General features: G+C 42.7%; 1 protein-coding gene across 2 annotated transcripts in view; it reads right to left on the bottom strand.

The window, feature by feature from the left end:
- inf2 (inverted formin 2) overlaps positions 1–20,361 on the bottom strand; it is a 195,341-nt gene that overhangs the window by 123,593 nt on the left and 51,387 nt on the right. For both annotated transcript variants that reach the window (XM_039741927.1, XM_039741928.1), the window contains exon 2: positions 136–544. In XM_039741927.1, the coding sequence (XP_039597861.1) occupies positions 136–529 (394 nt within the window). In that variant the 5' untranslated portion in view covers positions 530–544. The remainder of the gene's footprint in view (positions 1–135; positions 545–20,361) is intronic.

Genomic DNA, 20,361 nt, shown 5'->3' with positions numbered 1-20,361 from the left:
GCGCAAAAATGATTACAGAAGAATTTTTGAGTAGGGATGACATCAGTAGAGACTTTAATTCTAAAACAGCACATCACTTCAAATACAAGCTCTTTGCCAACAAACCATATTGGTGGTCTGGCTGGCAGTGCTTACCTTGAGAGAGTTTACGGATGTAACCTTCATTTTCCACAATGAATTCAATACCCCGAGGGGAGTTCATGACAGCCCGCACGCAACTGACACAGGTTAGCTGCAGCAAGGCGTCAGCAATTCGGGCACATCCCCTCCCAGACAAGCGATCCAGAGCCTCGAGAAGCAGGTCCAGACCGCTGAGCTCCAGGAACTGCACCATCCAAGAGTCATCGCTGCCCTCCAAACGCCGCTTCAGTCCCGAGTAGTTGACCACAGTGGGCACCTGCAGTAGCCGAATGCACAGCTCCGGGTCGGCATTTTCCAGATTTGCATCCGACTGCACTTCTGGCTCCTGAGGGCTCAGCTTGTCTTTTAGAGCTGCCCATTTCTTTTGTGTGCTGAATTTTCCCGACATCTTGCTCTGAGAAACCTATGGGGAATAAAGACAAAGAGAATATTGAAGAAAAACATACAAAAGAACAGCAATATAAGATTACAGATGCGTTAGTTAATATTGGGACTGTTCACATCTTGAAAATTGACTTTTTTTGGGAAACTGTCGCTTTAACTGATTTACATCAAAGCATTAATGGCAGACATAATCAAAAGCTCAGGGGGCACCTTGTGAACTGGAGGGAGGCATTCAGTTTCACCCCTTAAATAGTTTATGGTAAAACTAATAAGCAGAATGAGAAGATCGGAGCTCCGAGCACATCTTTTGAAATCACAAAATTGTGAAAGCTCTTGCACTTGGTGCAGTATGAAAACAGCATCACAACAAACTCCAAGAACCACATGTTAAATTGTGTTTCAACACAGGCCAAACTTCGTCTTCTGTGCTGCTCTCAGTAACACTGGTAGTAAATCAAAGCAAATGAATGCATTGGGGGCATCAACAGGGCTCTGACAAAGACAGCATACCGACATCAGCGCCTGAGGAAGCGCAGTTGTTAACCCCCTCTCTTCACACATCCGCAGAGCAGAGGATGACTTCCAAGACGAGCTGTGGCGTCACTTCCTGGTTTTGTCGCAGTAGTCCCACCCCGTCCTCCCCAGGGCCTGAAACTGACAATCACTAACACACCTGAAGCCCAAAAAGGATGGAGCTGCACAGCACAGAGCCATTGTAAGTCTAAGGGATGTTTGTGATCATGTTTAATAATAATAATAATTCTTTACATTTTATATAGAGCTTTTCTCACCACTCAAACTGCTACAGTGAGTGGGGAGCCGCTTCAACCACCACTAATGTGCTGCATCCACCTGGATGATGTGCCATTTTTGCACCACTACGCTCACCACACATGAGCTGTTAGATGGTGAAGTGATGAGAAAGATGGTGGGCCAGAGATAGGGGAAGATTAGGGGACCAAAATGACTAGGTCATGTTGGGTAATTTAGCCTGGACATCGGGATAAGCCCTACTTTTTACGAAGGATTCCCAGGGGTCTTTAATGACCACAGAGAGTCAGAAATTCTGTTTTACGTCTCATCCAAAGGATGACACCATTTTTACAGCGCAGTGTCCCTGTCCCTGCACTGGGGCATTGGGATCTATGTTCAGACCACAAAGTACCGTATATACTCATGGATAAGTCAGGACTTCATTTTACCATATAACTTCTGGTATTTTATAATGTCAGTCATATAAGTCGAATGTGGAAAATTCACACTGTTGGTCCAAGAGATTTCAATATGCTAACGCCCACCTGAGAGAGTAACCACGGAGCACAAGGCCTTTTTTTCTATGTATTGTGCCTATGTGACCAAACAGTAATACCAGAACTATTCTGAAGCAATGATTGCACTATTTTGTGTTTTTGTATCTCACACCCTCATACACCTTTATCATAAAAGCATGGAGTGTTCGATCAGAGGAAAATATGAAGCTGGTTTTAAATTAAACGTCATCGAAGCAGTGAAAGAATCTAAACAAAATTCGATGCGTCTGAGAAACTGATGTAAGATTGGGGGAAGCAATTTTTGAATAGGCATATAAATCGGGGTCTGATTTTATGATCGCTTTTTTCGGGTTTCAAGACCCGACTTATACGTGAGTATATGCAGTAGTTGCCCTCTACTGGCCTCACCAGCACCTCTTCCAGGTAATCAGGTAAATTACCACTTTCAGTAAGGGGAAGTGGGTCAAAAGTTTCAGGAGACTTTAGTAATGCGTGTAATGTAATACTTGTAGACAAAATTTTGTTAACATGAATCAAAAAGTTCTCAAATATGTAAGTATTACCATTTGAACATCAAACGGAAAAATGTGATTATCTCGAAAACCAGTCGTTTTTCGAAAAAATGCAAAGCAACAAAAAATGCTTAGAATGTGGTACTTTACCATAACATGATGTAAAATTATAAAATTTTTAATAATTTTGTGGAAACGTGTCAGATAAGGTTTCACTTCTTGTTAGTGGAAATGGCTCAAAAGTTGATAGAAGTTTACGCTTTGTACCTAATACCTGAATGCAAAATTTGGTTGACCGAAATGAAAGCGTACTCCAGTTATTGTGTTTACACACACACATGCAGACAGAATTACAAAAATTGTATTTTTGGACTCAGGGAGGTCTAAAATGTTGAGATTCATCAAAATCCCAAAATCAAATTTTTGGACGATTCCAACACTTTCCGTATACTTCGCATATGAGAAAGTAAAAAGGCAGATATGGCACTCTGTTGTTGATGTCTTAGAGACATCCTATGTGTTTCTTTCAAGCGGGATGGTGGCTCTGAGGCTAGGGATCTGCGCCGGCAATCGCAATTGTTTCATCCTGGATATGACGTTAACCTGCAAGCAGGTCCACCAACTTACATGGAAAACTTTGTGGTTGGTGGCAGGATTGGCACTCCAGCCACCATAAAAAAACCTCACATGGTTCCAATGTGGTGCTGAGGTGTCACCTGCTGCACTCGGGTCCCAATCCAGGTGGTTCGTTGTATAGTGGGTGTGGCGACATGTTGTATCAGTGTATGGTCCAAGCCTCTCTCTTTCAGCAAGAACGTTCTTCCAAGAACGATGACCAGGTCAGCCCACAACTCATGCGGCACACACTCATGTATTACCAGTTGTCTAGGGGCTACATTTTGAGAGCCACTGCCCTAGAAGATACATTAAGTTGAAATATCCCCGTAGTGCAAAAATGATAACAGAAGAATGATACCAAATACTTGAATGCAAAATATGGTTGACATAAGTGAAAGCGTACTCATGTTATCATGTTTACACACACACAGACAGACACACACACACAGACATAATTCCAAAAATGGTATTTTTGGACTCGGGGAAGTCTAAAACATTGAGATTCATCAAAATCTCGAAACAGAATTTTTTTCAGCAACCCAAGCTTATGCTAGATGTTCTCCCACCAGAGTAATGGCCGGGCCTGAACAGGCACAGCTTCAGGTGGATGACCTCTTCTGAAGTGCATGGACTTTAAGTTCACATTTTTATATAAATGGGGTATCCAGCTAGTCCCAAACACATTATCATCTACCTGTTATTTATTCTTGCAAGTGACTATAAACCAAACAACATCTGATTAGTGGGTGTCCCATAAAATCCAACATCCATTGCGGGTTTCTTGTGCCGACACTGTCACCAATACAACTGCTACAGAGTGAAGGAAAAGTGAAAAGCATAGCAACAGAATGGCAAGAGGGTGAAGTCATACAACGCAGACAATGAAATCAGAGTTTACTGGATGAGATTAAGGTGCTAATTTCAACAGAAGGGTGGCCATTTTGAAGTGAAGCCAGAGCAGAAGATCGTTGCGGTGCATTGTTTCTTTTAAGAACAGCTTGGTAACCCAGCAAATGGAAAAATAAAAAATTAAGATAACAGATGGAGAGCTGTGGCACCCTCATAGCGAGCTGGAAATCCGTTCAGTAACACAAATGGACATGAGTGGCAAGCTAAGTGACAAGTAGAGAGTCACCACACCACTCCTATAAACTTATCATTTTTATGATTAAACGTCAATCAGTTTTTTCTACGTTATATGGCCGGCAGTGCCAACAGCATCACTGGGCACAATACAGCATCTAAAGGGGCAAAATCTGTGGTGCTTTGTTATCCAAACAGTACGCATATATTTACTAAGAACAATCCAATGTTTGCCAGACAGCATCACCCACATGAGCCTGCTGCCATTTTACCACAGAGTACATTTTCTCATTTGTGTGGTTGCTATTCATGAAATGTTGGATCTCCCTGTTATGACAAATATGTTTTGGGATTTGTCGCATAAGCAAGACAGGAACTTTGCAGCAACCTTGGATTTAAAAAAAAAGGTAGGCCAAGATTCCAAAGTTAAGTCATGGAGAGTGGTGCCATGTTCATTAGCACATGCAAGTAAGAATTTCTCTGTCCTCTGACCAGAAGGACTTTATGAGTGTCGTGTTTCAGAGAGGGTTTATTCTGTGGCTAAAGTATATTTTCTTTTTTTATTCCATTTTTTTATTATTTGTCAAGTTTTCTCTCTATTATAATATAAAAAAAATCCTGGGACGAGACATGACTTTTTCAGAGAGATACTTTCACGTCCTGTGAGATGAGACTTTGTGCCAAGAGATTTAACCACACCCGGGACCAGAAATAAAAGACAAAGAGTGGATGACAAAGTAGAACATCGTAAAGAGGTTCAAAAACGTTGGCGTGATACACATGCAGAGCAGGTTAGAGATAATTAAAAGTGCTAAAATTCAAAAGTCTCAAAAAACTGCTAGTAGAGATTGCTTTAGCGCTAACAAACAGAAATTATTACTTGGTGTAACAGAACAGCGAAAAGAGATTGAATATATTGTTCAGGTTTAAACTTTAAGTCAAAGACTTCTAGAACGTCTAATTCGTGTTGCCATCAGGGAAAAGTAGTGTTTCTTCCCAATGAAGAGGCGTATTCGCGAGAATTAAAAGATTTGTTGTTTGGTGAAAGTGAAATCCACATATGCAAGTGGTAGAGACACAAAGTGGCTGGCATGTAGCATAGGCTTTGGGGGTTGGCAAGCGAAGTGAACAAGGGGCAAAGCCCCCTAGTTTTTATTATGTATTATTATTATTATTTATTTAGCAGATGCTTTTCTCCAAGGACACTTTCAGAGAAATTCTCATACCAGAATTAAGGTAACAAGCAACAAAAGTAATAGAGAAGACAACAAAAGTAGCGAGGACAAGGACAAGTAGCAGACTCTGGAGTGGCTATTGCACTGTCCTGCTGTGGAGCAACACCTGAACAGATATGACCTCCATGGTAGAGTCAGCAGAACAAAACCTTTTCTGTGTCCTAGCCACAAAATTCAGTGGCAGAAGTTTGCAAATGAACATCTTAACAAGACTGATACATTTTGAAAACAAGTCCGTTGGGCTGATGAAGTCAAATTGGAATGTTTTGGCCACAGTGTGCAAAGGTATGTTTGAAAAAAAGGGGTCTGAATTCCAGGAAAAGACCACGTCTCCAGCTATTAAGCATGGATGTAGATCGATCAGCCTTTGGGCTTGAGTTGCAGCCAGTGGCACAAGGAACCTGTCATTGGTAAAGGGAAGAGTGGATTCTAGTAAACACCAGCAAATTCTGGATGCAAACCTCACACCATCTGTAAAAAAAGTTGAACTTAAAAAGAGGGTGGGGTGCTACAACAAGATAATGATCCGAAACATACCTCAAAATCAAGGGATGCAAGCTGATGGGTTTGCCTTGACCCTCTCAGTCCCCCGACCTAAACATTGTTGAAAAATCTATGGAGAGGTGTCAAAAGAGCAGTGCATGCAAGATGGCCTAAGAATCGTGCAGAATCAGAAGCCTTTTGCAAGGACGAATGGGCGAAAATACCCCAAGTAAGAAATGAAAGACTCTTAGCTGGCAAATTAGCTTAAGGGCATGAGTGACTGTAATTCTTCACTGAGATATGTGGTGGTGCTACATTATCAGAACGTGGAGACTAAATAGCACAACAGATGCCGTGAGAATCAAGTCATTAAAGCGCATCACTGAAGCAAACAGGTAGGTAGTCGTGCCCCTGTGGCCAAAAATAGAGGGAGAAAAGAACCATTCCAGCATGAATGGGGCAAGTGGGCCAAACTCATGGGGCTACTCTTGTCCCCCAAGACTCAATAAAGATCCTTCTGCAAGTTCACCTTGTCACACACATGCGAATAGGAGGCAGTCAATGGGCTTGAAAGATGGTAATTACATGCCAGACCAGGGGGTGGCAGTGATCACTAATCCATTCTCTCCCTTGCAGACAACCCAAGGGAAATCCCACCTGAGCCTGGTGACATCACGTCCAGATCTGGGCCTAATGACCTCACTTTCTCCAACCTGTCTATATAAATGCCATCTTGCCACCATTAATTTAGTTCCGTTTTGAACTCAGTCTGTAAAAACCTGTGATTGCTGCTGACATCTGTGCATTTTTTCCAAGTATACGGGGAGGCCACTGTTGTCTTTTCACAACCTACGGAAACCTTGTTACAACTTGTAATTCCTCTAGAGTCAAGTCTAATTGCCTTTCCAGAGCTCCAGCAGGGCCGATTCAAGGGTCTCACTAAAGCATCCAATTGGTAGCAGAAATGGGCGGTGTGCACAACAGGAAGAGACATAATCAGTGAGAGATTATGACCAGCACACACTGAGAACAATTGCAATCTCTGGTCCTCATGATTAAAGGTCCAGCAGCTTACCAGCTAAAGGCATCACAGATCTATTAATGCTCAATCTCACAACAACAACATTTATTTATATGGCACGTTTTCATACAAATGATGTAGCTCAAAGTGCTTTACAGGATGAAGAAAGAGAAAAAAGACAAAATATAAAAAATAAAATTAGGCAATCCTAATTAGCAAAGAATAAAGTAAGGTCTGATGGCCAGAGAGGACAGAAAAAAACAAAAAAAAATCCAGAGGGCTGGAGAAAGCAAAACAAAATCTGCAGGGGTTCCGAGGCCACAAGACTACCCAGCCCCCTCTAGGCATTTAAGCTAACATCAATGATCTCAATCAGTCCTCAAGGTTTTCAGGCTTTACATGGAAGAACTTGATGATGATGGTCATGTGGACTTCTGGCCTTCAATCCAACAATATAGGAACTGCACAGTGCTTTGATCAGGTGGTGATGGTGCAGATCACCACCACAGAAAAGCGGAAAAAGAACTGCAGAGAAAGTAGGGATCAGTATGGATTGTGGAGCCATGAAAAAAATGATAATTCAATGCATATACAGAATGCTGATGACATTGTGATCTGTAGTGAGAGGAGGGAGCAGGTTGAGGAGAACCTGGAGAGGTGGAGATATAATCTAGAGAGGAGATGAATGAAGGTCAGTGGGAACAAGACAGAATACGTGTGTGTGAATGAGAAGGTTTAAATACTTGGGATCAACAGTACAGAGTAAAAGGGATTGTGGAAGAGAAGAGAAAAAGAGAGAGCAGGCAAATTGGAGTAGGTAGAGAAGAGTATCAGGAGTAATTTGTGACAGATGGGTATCAGCAAGAGTGAAAGCTGGTCTCACTACAGTCCTGTAGACCTTCCCTATGTTATATGAGCTGGAGACGGTGGCACTGACCAGAAAGCAGGAGACAGGTATGGAGGTGGCAGAGTCAAAGATGTTAAGAATTGCATTGGGTGTGACGAGGATGAACAGGATTAGAAATGAGGGCATTAGAGGGTCAGCTCAGGTTGGACAATGGGGAGAGTCAGAGAGGCGAGATTGCGTTGGTTTGGACTTGTTTAGAGGAGAGATGATGAGTATATTGGGAGAAGGATGCTAAGGATAGAGATGCCAGGAAAGAGGAAAAGAGGAAGGCCTAAGAGAAGGTTTAAGGATGTGGTGAGAGAGGACATGCAGATGATGGGTGTGACAGAGCAAGAGGACGAGGACAGGAAGATATGGAAAAAGATGCTCCACTGTGACAACCCCTAACAGGAGCAGCCGAAAGAAGAAGAAAAATATCAGGGTTACACTAAAATGATTATGAGAAAACCATGTTAAAGTAATGTGTTTTTAGCAGTTTTTTTAAAGTGCTCCACCGTATTAGCCTAGTGAATTTCTATCAGTCAGCTATTCCAGATTTTAGGTGCATAACAGCAGAAGGCTGCCTCACCACTTCTTTTAAATTAAGCTCTTGGAATTATAAGTAGACACTCATTTAAAGATTTAAGGTTATGATTTGGAATGTAAGGTGAAATATAGGATGGAGCACAATTGTTAGGCTTTCTTAACCATAAGCAGTATTTTAAAGTCAATTCTAAATGACACAGGTAACCAGTGTAGTGACGCTAAGACTGGTGTGATGTGCTCGGATTTTCTTTTCCTAGTTAAGATTCTAGCAGCTGCATTCTGCACTTATTGCAATCGATTTATGTCTTTTTTGGGTGGTCCTGAGTGGAGTGTGTTACAGTACTCTAGTCGACTAAACAAAAGCGTGAAGTAATTTCTCAGCATCTTGCAATATTATAAGAGGTCTAACTTTTGCTAAATTTCTTAAGTTAAAAAATGCTACCTTAGTAATCTGATTAATATGTGATTTAAAATTAAGGTCACAGTCAAAAGTTACCCCTAAATTCTTTACCTCCATCGTGACTTTTAATACTAAAAGATCACATTTATTCTAATACCCTCATTATATCCATTTTTGCCAATCACTAAAATGTCTGTTTTCTCCTTATTTAGTTTGACAAAATTACTACTCATCCATTCAGAAACACAAGTAACACATTGGAAGTCAGTGAACCGAGAGAGTCAGGATCATCAGGCACTATAGATAAATACAGTTGGGTGTCTCAGCATAGCTGTGGTAGCTCACATTATGCCTTGAGATAATCTGACCTAATGGAAGCATGTAAATCGAAAAGAGCAGTGGACCCAGGATAGAGCCTTGTGGAACACCATGTAGAATATCATGGGTCTTTGAAGTATAATTACAACAACTAACAAAGAATTTTCTACCTGTTAAGTAAAACTCAAACCAATTTAAGATACTGCTAGCACAGACCACCCACTGAGTAAGGTGATGCATAAGAATATTGTGGTCAGTGTTATCAAATGCGGCACTCAGATCTAATAGGATGAGAACAGATAAAACGGCCTCTGTCTGCATTTACCCACAAGTCATTTACTACTTTAACGAGTGCAGTTTATGTACTGTGATTTGTTCTCACACGTGTCGCTGCTGAGCAATGGGCCGCTCAGAACATTTTTTCTATAGCACTTGACCACCTGACCGTCCTGGGTATGACGTTAATTTGCATCCAGCCCTGCATGTAGGCCCTCCAACCTGCAGGGAAAAACCTGCGGTTTGGTGGTAGAATTGGCACTGCAGCCACCATATAAAATCTCACACTTGTTCCATTCCAACAGAACTAACATGGTGCTGAGGTATCACCCGTTGCATGGCTGCACTCGGGTCCTAATCTGGGATCCTGAGTTGGTTTGTCATGTGGTGGGTGCACAATGCGCTGTATCAGTGCCTGCTCCTAACCTCCTCTCTGACCCAGAATAAGGTGCCAAGAGACCCTGCGTGGCGTGAAATGGGTTACACTTTTATAGAAGAGGATAAGTGAACCCATGGGAATGGAATCCATGGATACAGAGGGCTTATTGTGTCGATGAGCCTCAAGGCTGCATTCCCAGTTTTTTGTGGGTTCCATGAGGTGGGGCCGCTATCATCCTTTATATTTTGGTGGAGGAGATTAGTAACCTAGATGTCCAAAGAGTATTGTAGATTTAGCATAATTTTGTGAGTATTGTTTTTGATTTTTGTCCTTTCTGATTTTCTGGTTAGCACATTGGATTGCCTTTTTTAGGCATACCCTTTTTATCTTTTTACCTTGTTTGGCCATTTTTGGCCTCTTTTATTTAAACAGATTCTTTGTTGGCCTTGTCTTCTCAAATATAAGGTTTTACAGTTTATTCTTGCTCATAAAGGTAATGTTTGTGAATTTTTGAGTACTTTGATACTCAAGGGTCAAATTAAAAAACAAAATAAACCTACCACAAGGCCCTATCGTGAGAGAAAAAAAATAATTACTGCTAAAGGGAAGTTGTTTTATCCACTGAGGGATGAAGGAAAAATGAGTATGTGGTCCCATTATGTCATGTCTGGTAAAATAACGCAGGATTATTTCACTTAATATTAAACAATGGGAACTGGATCCCTGGTAATTTAAAACCCAGAATAAACCCAGAACAGACGTACCGTGGATTCAGAAATTATTCAGACTTGCTGCACACTTTATTCATTTTTAAATGGATACATTTTCCATTTCTGCCCATCGAAATCTACTGTCACAAAGGACAGGAGACATGAAAAGGTTTGGGACAGCCACCCGTGTATTATGCCCTGGCTGCAAAAGGGTTAAATCCTGAGGAGTTGTGTCTGGTTCAAAGTACAAAACAGAACCGAAGACATGTGCCAAAGATGGCGGCTTTAAAGGCCTGGCCTGGAAGTGATGTCGTTGAAACAAGAAGTGACATCCTCATTGGCACCGGAACCAGGAGTGACATCATCACGGGTGCTGGAAACCCATGTGGGATTTCCCATGAATGGTCTGCAGAGGATTGAGAGAAAGAGACAGTGCACCTCACCACCCCCTGGTCAGGCATGGAATTGTCACTATTTGGACCCTTTAGGTGCCCCCCCCATACGCACGTGTGTGACACTGCAATCAACAATCTATAATGTCAAAGTGAAAACATTTTCAGAAAAGTCTGCAAATTTGTTCAAATAGAAAAACTGAAATTCCTAATTCCTAGAAGTGTTCAGACCCCTTGACTCCAAATTGTGCTTGGGTGCTTCCGCTGTTTGCTCCCATTCTCCTTGAGATGTGTCCAGAACTGGACTGGACTCCTCAGTCGATTGAACAGTTCAGTAAGGCACATGTGTCCCTGTGTATAGAAGGTCTCATAATTCGCAACACGTGTCGGGGACAAACAACAAGGCATGAAGCCCCAGGAACTCTCTGCAGACCTCCATGAACAGATCAGAGTAGGGGGAGCAAACCATTTCAAAAGCTTTGAGTGTTCCCAGAAGCACAGTGGCCTCAACACTTGTGAAAAGACTAGAATCAGCAGGACTCTTACTAGAGTTGGTCATCTGGTCAAACTGAATAACCGGACAAGAAGGGTTGGTCCAGGAGGTAACCAAGAACCTAGTAGTCACTCGAACAGAGTCCTCTGCTGAGATGGGAGAAACTCTCACCTCAAAACACACTCTTGAGTATAATAAGGCATATGACAGCCTGCTTGGAATCTGAGAGGCTGAGGAAGAAGACTCTCTGGTCTGACGAGACCAAAATTGAACTCTTTGGGCAGAACTGCTAGCACTCTGTCAGGAGAAGATCAGGTGCTGCTCCTCGCCTGCATGGTACCGTCCCTAAGGTGAACCAACATCATGCTATGAGGTGCTTCCCACCAGCAGGGACAGGGAGACTGGTCAGAATGGAGGGACGGGTGAATGCGGCCAAATACAGAGTGTTCCATGAAATAAAACCTGCTACAGAATGCACAGCACCTCAGACAGGGGCAATGGGTCAATAACCTCAAGCATACAGCCAAAACAATGCCGGAACAGCTTCAAGACAAGTCTCAGAGTGTTCTTGAGTGCTCCGGCAAAAGCGCAGACTTAAACCAAACATGTAAGGAGAGAAGTGAAGATGTAATGGATCCTGAGAGGATCTACCAGAAAGAATGGAATAAATAGCCCAAACCATGGTGGACAAAGCTTGTAAGAGACCTACCGAGAAGAATCAAAGTTGGAATTAAGGGTCTGAATACATGTATGAATGAGAGATTTCAGTTTTTGATTTTCAAATAAATTTGGGAACCTCCCTGAAAACATGGCAAATGTGTCCATTTCAAATTAAATCTACGACCCAATCAAGTGTGCAGAAAGCGAATGGGGCCTGAATACTTTCTGACCCCACTGTTTCTGTCTGCTCTGTTCAATTAAACACTGGGTGTTAAACTGCAGTACAGGACGGCCAAGTCAGAGCCCAGCCATATGTCGGGAGTCAGCATATTTAGCAGAAATCTTCTCCAGATGGCCTCTTCCCTTTGGTTTCATCTTGTTTACAAACAATCCGAGACCACGTGACTGGTGCAAAGCCCACCCTGGAGCAAAGGCCATCCAGCTGTTCTGTTGTTAAAGCTGCGTGATCTGATTACAGAGAAAGACAAGCTAAGGCGTAGACTCAGCAAGGAATGTGAAGTATGCCAGAAACATCAGAACCAGCAGTGGGGAGGAACAAATAACAGCAAGTAACTGGAATGATCAGAACCTGCGCAACCGCACATCTCACATATGGTGCCAGATGCCTGATGCACTGCCACACTTACCTCGGCCTAGAATCACATGTGTTTATTCAGCTGCCACTTGTAGCAAAAGCAACTTAACAAGAATATAGAAAATGGTTTTCATATATTAGGAATGTAATTCATACTGTCTGAAATCTGGAATATGAGAGAAATATTTAATAATGAACTAAGAAGTAGGCCACAGCTGTATCACTTTAATACGACTGAACCATAGTTGGTTTGTTACACTCTTAAAACCTTTTGTCACATTGCCGAGAGCCACCATGGGAAATGGGGAGGCACAGGCAAGGACAGAAAACGAGCATGTCTGTCTGTGTTGTCCATAGCACTGTCCCCGAAGAAGCACTTCAGGGGAGGCCATCCACCTGAAGCTAAGCCTGTTCATGCCCAGCCAGTACTTGCATAGGAGACTAGCCAGGAAAAGCTTGGGTTCCTGCTGGAAGAGGTGTTGGTGAGGCCAGCAGGGGGTGCTTACCTAGTGGTCTGTGTGCATCCCACTGATGGGGACTCTGATGTAAAAATGGCACCGTCCTCTGGATGAGACATAAAACTAAGGTCCTGACTATCTGTGGTCATTAAAGATCCCTGGGCATCCTTCATAAAGAGTAGAGAGATGTATCCTGGTGTCCTGGCTGAAGTGCCCAACATGGCCTGGATATTCTGGCCCCCTAATCATCCCCTGTCTATAATGGGCTAACTATCTCTCATCCCTTCACCACCTCACAGCTACTGTGTGGAGAATGTACTGGCACATAGTGGCTGTCGTCGCATCATACAGGTGGGTGCAGCACAGTCAATGTGGTTTAAGTGGCTCCCCACTCACTGAAGGACTTTGAGTAGTGAGAAAAGGCGCTATATAAACGTAAAGAATTATTATTATTATTAAATTGTAGCTTGTTCATGGACTATTCGACTTCCATGTTGCACTTGCATACAGGCTTGCATTCTAAATTACATTCTTCATAACTGCAATGATGATAAGCCTGTGCATCCATGGTACAAAAAGAAGACAAGGCCATCTTCCTATTTTCCATTATATGATAAAATACTACTAACTGACTGTGTGCGTGTGTGTATGTGTTCGGTCTTTCCAAGCAATCTAATTGATCAGTTTGGGAAAGGCGTTAAAAAAAAAAACAGCATTTCAATGATAACAAAGGAAATAACATTCTAACAAGGTGTAAACCGAGTCACATTCCACGGTAGGAAGTATTCGCAAGAATATGAAAGATGTTTTCAAAGCCGGTAATGACAGCCCAACTACTATTGGTGGTTGTCAAAAATCAGACAGTAAATGACATTGCAGGAAGCCTGAGAGCTGCTTTCAAAGGCGAGAAGTGTACACGCCAGGCAAGACAGGCCAAGACACATATGCATAACAGGGGAAGATGCAGATGTAGGAGAAATGCTGTTACGCATCAGTCAGAGTCACCAAGGGCAGGGATTGAAATTCTTTTTGTATGTCTTCTCATCTATTCAGCTTGAAACAGGTCATTTATAGTACACAGACACAGCAATCAGGAAGGGTCAGAGCCAAGTACTCCTGTTCCTCGAATTTATAATGTTCCTGGCATCACCCATCAATGACAGGCCTTATAGAGCGACCGAGATCGGGTTGGATTTGCTTCTGCGGCGAGCTGCTACAGCGCTGGGGTCCTGTGGTGTCCCCGGCAAAGGATAAGCTGTCTTCCACAGACGCGGCAATAGCGTTTCGGGATGCTCTTCAGCGTGTAATCTCATTGGAGGGAGTCTCAAAATATTTTAGAAACCTCACACCACCTCACACTGTCATTTTTAAGACTTACTGTGATTCAGAACCCCCCATGGTCACGAAAAACACTGTGGGTAAGGCAACAGATATCAAAACTAAAGTATGTACTAGTTAATGTAGCTAGTATACGATTTATATTAATGCAGCTAAGATCAGCCTGTTTTTGGCCATCTTTAAAAGGACTCTAGACATTGTAACTGCATAGTGGTCAGAAAATCTGGTGTTATACAAGCGAACTAGCAAGCAAGTTTTTTGGAGTAACCAGGAGAAAATTTGCAGTTGAAATCAAAAATAAAAGGTCAGATCTGGTATTAGCAAATCCAAAATGAGACACAAAGTTGAGTTTTAGGTATGAGTCAAAGGATTTCAGAATAAATGAACTTTTGAAAGCAAAATGGGGCTTTGAATCTGCAAACTCAGAGATGGAAGTGATCAACACCTGTCACATCATCAGCAAAAACTCCTGACAACGCGACAGTACCCTGATGAAGAGAAGACCATATTTTTGTAAACTGGATTAATTGAAGATGAATGTGAAACACTCATTTTAAGTACAATCAATAAAAAAAAGTCAAGGAAAATGTGCCTAAAATTAAATAAATGATTCAATCACAGCAGCCAGGAGAAGGCTAGGACAACCTCTTCATCTGAGAGAGGCGGAGGGAGCTGGGCTGAACATCAGCCAGAGCAGCAGATGACAGTGCACTTGCATTGTGTCCTACACAAGACTTGACAGCAAGTGCCTGGAATATTCACGCATCTATGTATTTTGGTGTCGATTGGGGTTTTTATACACACAGAATCAATTTCCAATGTTTATTTGCACTTTGAGACTATTGTTCATTATTGCCTTTACACTAGTTTTTTGTTTGCATCATTTTTCATCACCTCTTCACACTAACTTTCTTCATATGGCTACACCCACCACACCTTTGATGTCAGTACACATGACAAACACCCTGTGTGGAGTCTGCACGTTCTCCTTGTGTCAGTGTGGCTTTTTGCTGGCTGCTCTGGTTTCCTCCCACAGCCCAAAGATATGCAGGTTAGGTGAACTGATGGTCCTAAATTGGCCCTGCTATTTGGCTGGTGTGTGAGTGTGTGTGTTTGCCCTGCGATGGATTGGCGGCCTGTCCAGTGTTTATTTCTGCCTTGTGCCCTATGCTGGCTGTGATAGGCTAAAGGAGGCCCATGTGACCCTGTTCAGGACTAAGCAGGTTAGAAATGACTGACTGATGGACATTAAAAAGGTAGCAATGGCCGTTTCAGATGGTCCCTCGGTGTATGCCTTGTCTCATCTTCCTTAGTGTCAGCTGTTAGGCCAGGGCTTGGATTTTCTGACTTTGAACTTCATTCCCATTTTGACTTCAAATCTCTTTCTTATTTTTGTTCGGTCTGCTGGCTTCTCACCCATTATTTTCTCTTATTTGACCACGTCAGGTCAGCATTCAGATCATCTCCTGATCTTTTGTATTTTTTCAGCTCACAATAATTCTTGGACATTCTAAATCATTGTGCTCCATTCTGCGCAGGTTCTTATGCTGTATAGTGTCATTCCATAGTACACAAGAACTTAAGGCACAACTGCTGTGACAATGTGAGCACGGGCAGAGCAAGTGACTTACCCTAGTATCAGCTTGTGGAGTTGTGATTGACTTCATATACTGTAGTGCTTTTGATAATGACCACAAGTCCCTAATGCTATGGAACACCTGTTTTCCAAGTGTGTGGGCACAAGAGCAGTGTCTCACTCGGGGTCACACAGGGAGCCTGCGACTGGTACTGAATGGAATGTCTCACAGTCCCACACCTCACCTACTCTCTGTGGACCACACTATGGAAGTTGGATTTTTTGGACCGACTCTGTTAAACTGTTTACTGTACACAACATTCTTGGGAGCCTGATTATCAGTAAATTATTAAAGTGTGCAAACAAATAAAGAGTTATTTTAGACAGTGCCTTTCCATAGTGAACACCATGTTGAATCTCCTTATAACATCAGTACGGATCTCCCTTACCTTCTTATCCAGGGCAGAGCTGGGGGGCAGCTGGAGTCTGTCCCAGCAAGCATTGGGTGCAAAGCAGAAACAAACCCGGTGGAGGGCAAAAGTCCATCCAAAGGTGTCATCACACACACACCACAGTTTAACAGAACCCATTTACCTAACCTGCATGTCTTTGTTTCCATCAACATCTTCAAATGCTGCATGTCTTTTTATAGAAAGCACCCTGAGGAGAAAGCATCAAAGAACAGAAGTACATAAGAAGTACTCTGTGTGCTTTGGTGGTGTTCTAACCCAGAATGCATTGCCAACAAAGAATGCTGCAGGTCTTAGCTATGCTCGGAGGAAAGACTCTGCCCTGATAATACACCCTTGGTTCATAAATAGTACTACAGCAAAATACTTCAAAAGAGACTGAAACAAAAAGCCAGAAAATCAATGCTGGCAGGACTATCAGAGAAGTGAACTGCCAAAGACCTGTGCAGAAGAATTCAGCCATACAATACCATCAGAGGGCGATTTCTTTATCTGTATGGCCCTTTTAGAGATGTGTGGTGCATTCAGCCCACAGGTTTGCAATCAGGTTTAAGTTAAGAAGACAAACATGACAACCCCGCACTCCATATGGGCTCCAAAAATACTAAACCTAAATTTATTGCATTGTAGCATCATGATGGCACAATGTAACGCTGCTGACTTTCAGTAATAAGACTGGAATTCACGTCCTCGGGTCCTCTCTGCGTGAAGTTTGCATGTTCTTCTTATGTCTACGCGGCTCCACCAGTTTCTTCCAACACTCCAAAGACATGCAGTTTAGGTGAATTGGCATTGCCAAACTGGCCCTCATTTGTGTGCGCTCACCCTGTGATGGACTGGCGTCCTGTCCAGGTGCTGTTCCTGCCTTGCACCAGAAGCTTGCTCAACTAGGGTCCTAACTGTATAGATGGACAGATAGATTTTTTATTGAAGTGTGTGGGCTATTAAAACATGTGTGTAATGCATGGAGTGGCTACTGCCATTTTTATACATTAATAACTGCCTGTTTCTGGAATTTACTGATTTTTAACAGTGTAACAGAGCAAGATGTAGAGGACAGGAAGATATGGACCAGGATGATCCACTGCGGCAACCCCTAGCGGGAGCAGCTGAAAAAAGAAGAAGACAGATTTTTTATTTTTTAGCCTCCTTGGCGTTAAACCCTGAGCATGACTCGGGCCTGGATTTCTATCTAATTACAGCAAAGCTCGAGCCAGATTCAGGGAGATGTTTTACAATGTTTAGCCTGAATAACTCTTGGGAAAGCATTCTGCTGTCATCTAATGGATGAAAATAACATCATGGTGCTGCTCTCTGATAGCTCATCAATATTCCTGAGTGGGGCGGAGCCTTCAACCAAAACACAACGGCCTGTAAACGAAAAGCTGCAGAGCCAGTTTTAGAGCAACCTGAAACTGAACCACTGGTTGAATCAAGCAATAGTGATGAGCATGTGAATTGGTCATCAGACATTGGAATGAACTGCACGACCGAACTGCCGTGATATGCCTGGTGAATTCGGTAGCTGGGTGTCAAAAATGCCAAATGATTGCAATCAAGTAAGTTTAAGGACAGTAAAAACGTTTGCCCCAAGCAGCACAGTTTACAATGCAGCAACTGTCAATGTTCATGTTAGGGGGAAATGTGGAAGTCACTAAGCCTGGTGTGGTGGCGGTCTACAGAAACACAAGGGGAATGTTGGTCACCAAGATCAGGTACTCACATTCAACCCTTTCATGCACAAGCAACAGAAAACATAAGAAAAGTGTACAAAGAAAACCGCTTCTGCTGTCGGTTGTGACATCGGGCTGTGTGTCTGTGACTGCCTCAAATCATATCATGAGAAAGAAGTGCAGCAGTGGACAGTAAACAGAACTACCCTATTGTATTTATGTTGACATTTTATTATTTACATGATTCTCTTACACATAATGACATTCTTCTTGTTGAAAAAACTAAATCAACACTGCGAAGGCAGGCATACAGTAGTCACTAATCATGACATACCTGTATATACAAGCTAGAATGTTCACAGTAGCCAAGACCAAAATAACATTCGAGTTGTGGGGTTTTATCGGTTTGCTCTGTCATTTTCTTTTGTGTTTTCCATCTGCTTTTCTGGGTCAGGGCAAGTCCAGCAGATAAGAATGGCAGACCAGACTTCCCTATTTCTAGCAACAGCAGGTAAATATCCCAAAAGCACTAAGCCATTTAATATGAATCATTTTTCCAGGAGATGTACAGTTCATCCTGGTGTGCATTGCACATGCAAGCTCGACTCGGGTCTCCTCTGCAGCCACACACAGGAAGCTAATTTCTGCCACTTACAGTCTCACTCTTTGGGTCACGACCATGACGAAGGAAGGTGACAGTCTGTTTGGGAGTTCCTGAATATGTAGCTTTGCAGCACCCACACTATTACTACTGCTGCTGCACCCATTTGGTTAACTTAAAAGAACACTACGGTGTTTAAAGATGGCACTGGAGAGTGGTGACTGTGATGCTCAGGCTGCATGCAACTGGCATTTCTTTCTTGGAACCCAGGACCTCGATTGTCATGTACAGTAGTGAGGATGGCCTGGGCAATGAGAGGTAACTGCATGTACTTTGTGCTTTTATTCGACACACAAAACAGCATCCATCGATAAAGAAAGTGCAGTGCAGTGTTCAATAACTAAATAAATAATGCATAATAAAAGCAGTGGTTGTGGAGTTTAAAATCCTAAATTTATAAATGAACCAATAAGCAGTTAAAAATCATAGTTTAAAATCTGACCACTTAATACAAGTGACAAACCTCTGCGTCCTAACTGCGCCTCCTCTGGTCATCCTTGAAAGTCCTGCTCAGCAGCAGCAGACACCATTTGTCACGTGCAGTCAACAATTTACTGGTTCGTGTCCCTATCGCCATCCACCACAACAACAACAACAACAACATTTATTTATATAGCACATTTTCATACAAACAGTAGCTCAAAGTGATTTACATATTAAAGAATAGAAAAATGAAAGACATAATTATAAAACAAAATAAATCAACATTAACACCACGAGCCCTTCTCCCACTGCCACCCCTTGGATCTAATGGGACCTCAGGGCAGTTAGTCTCTTAGGCTCCCAGCATGCTCAGCAGGCACAACCATAACCCTGGAACGCCACTGCCCCCACACAGGACATTGTCCCCAACCGCCAAGCCTCCGCTCATCGGCACCTGCTCTCCCTTCATCCTGACGTTCCTCTTTTCTTTCCTCTCCTTTCACTTTACCTCCATTCCTTTGGTCCTCGTCCCTTTTTCCAAATCTCTCAGCTTTAATTACCTCAGACTTCTTTTACCTCAGTGCCTTATTACATTGCCATTTCTACACCCCAGGGATGCATGGCTTTGCAGCCCACACCTGCTATTTGTCATCCAAGGTTCCTCCCCGGGCTGGGTTTCAAATCCTTGTTGCTTCATTTTTGAAGTAATTTTATTTCTGCTTATTTGTGTTATTCTTTTTATTTGATTTTTTCCACGTATAAAAGCTTGTACTATGTTCTGTGCATATTTTGAGTGGTCTCACAAGGTGCCTCAGTCCCGTAAAGGCGGGAGCAACCACAGTTCCTTGTGTTCATCGTGTGGAGACTTCTCCTGAGTTCTTACTCTGATTTTCTGCGCTTTTGTGATTTTGGTTTGGATTTTTGAACCTGTGCTCTGTTTATTGCCTTAGATTTTGGATTGGGACCTTTGTTTGCCTTTGACTTTTCAGGCAATTCCTTTTTGCCTTTTGTGCTCTTGTCATCACAGAGAATTTGTCAAGAATAATTATTTATTTAGAAAGATTTTACATGGCCCTCTGTGCTACTAGCTGGGGTTGTGTTCCATCCCTTTACACAGTCAACCAACAGTAGACATGGAGATCCAATGTAGGTGGTGTGACGGATTGCCGGCTGCTCAACCCGGCCAGGATGCCCGAAGAAGAGAAGGATTAGGGAAGGCAGCTTCTGTGGGCCACTGCTTCCCCCAAAACACCAGATTGCAAGTTCCCTGCAGCATAGCGGTGCTGCGGATTCCTGCAGGGCACCATGGGATTTGGAATTTGGCTTCTCAGCCCTGCTGGATACCATGGGTACAGCCAG

This window comes from Polypterus senegalus, chromosome 18 (genome assembly GCF_016835505.1).
Source record: "Polypterus senegalus isolate Bchr_013 chromosome 18, ASM1683550v1, whole genome shotgun sequence".
NCBI classification, from domain to species: domain Eukaryota; kingdom Metazoa; phylum Chordata; class Cladistia; order Polypteriformes; family Polypteridae; genus Polypterus; species Polypterus senegalus.
This window is presented reverse-complemented; position numbering and strand designations above follow the sequence as displayed.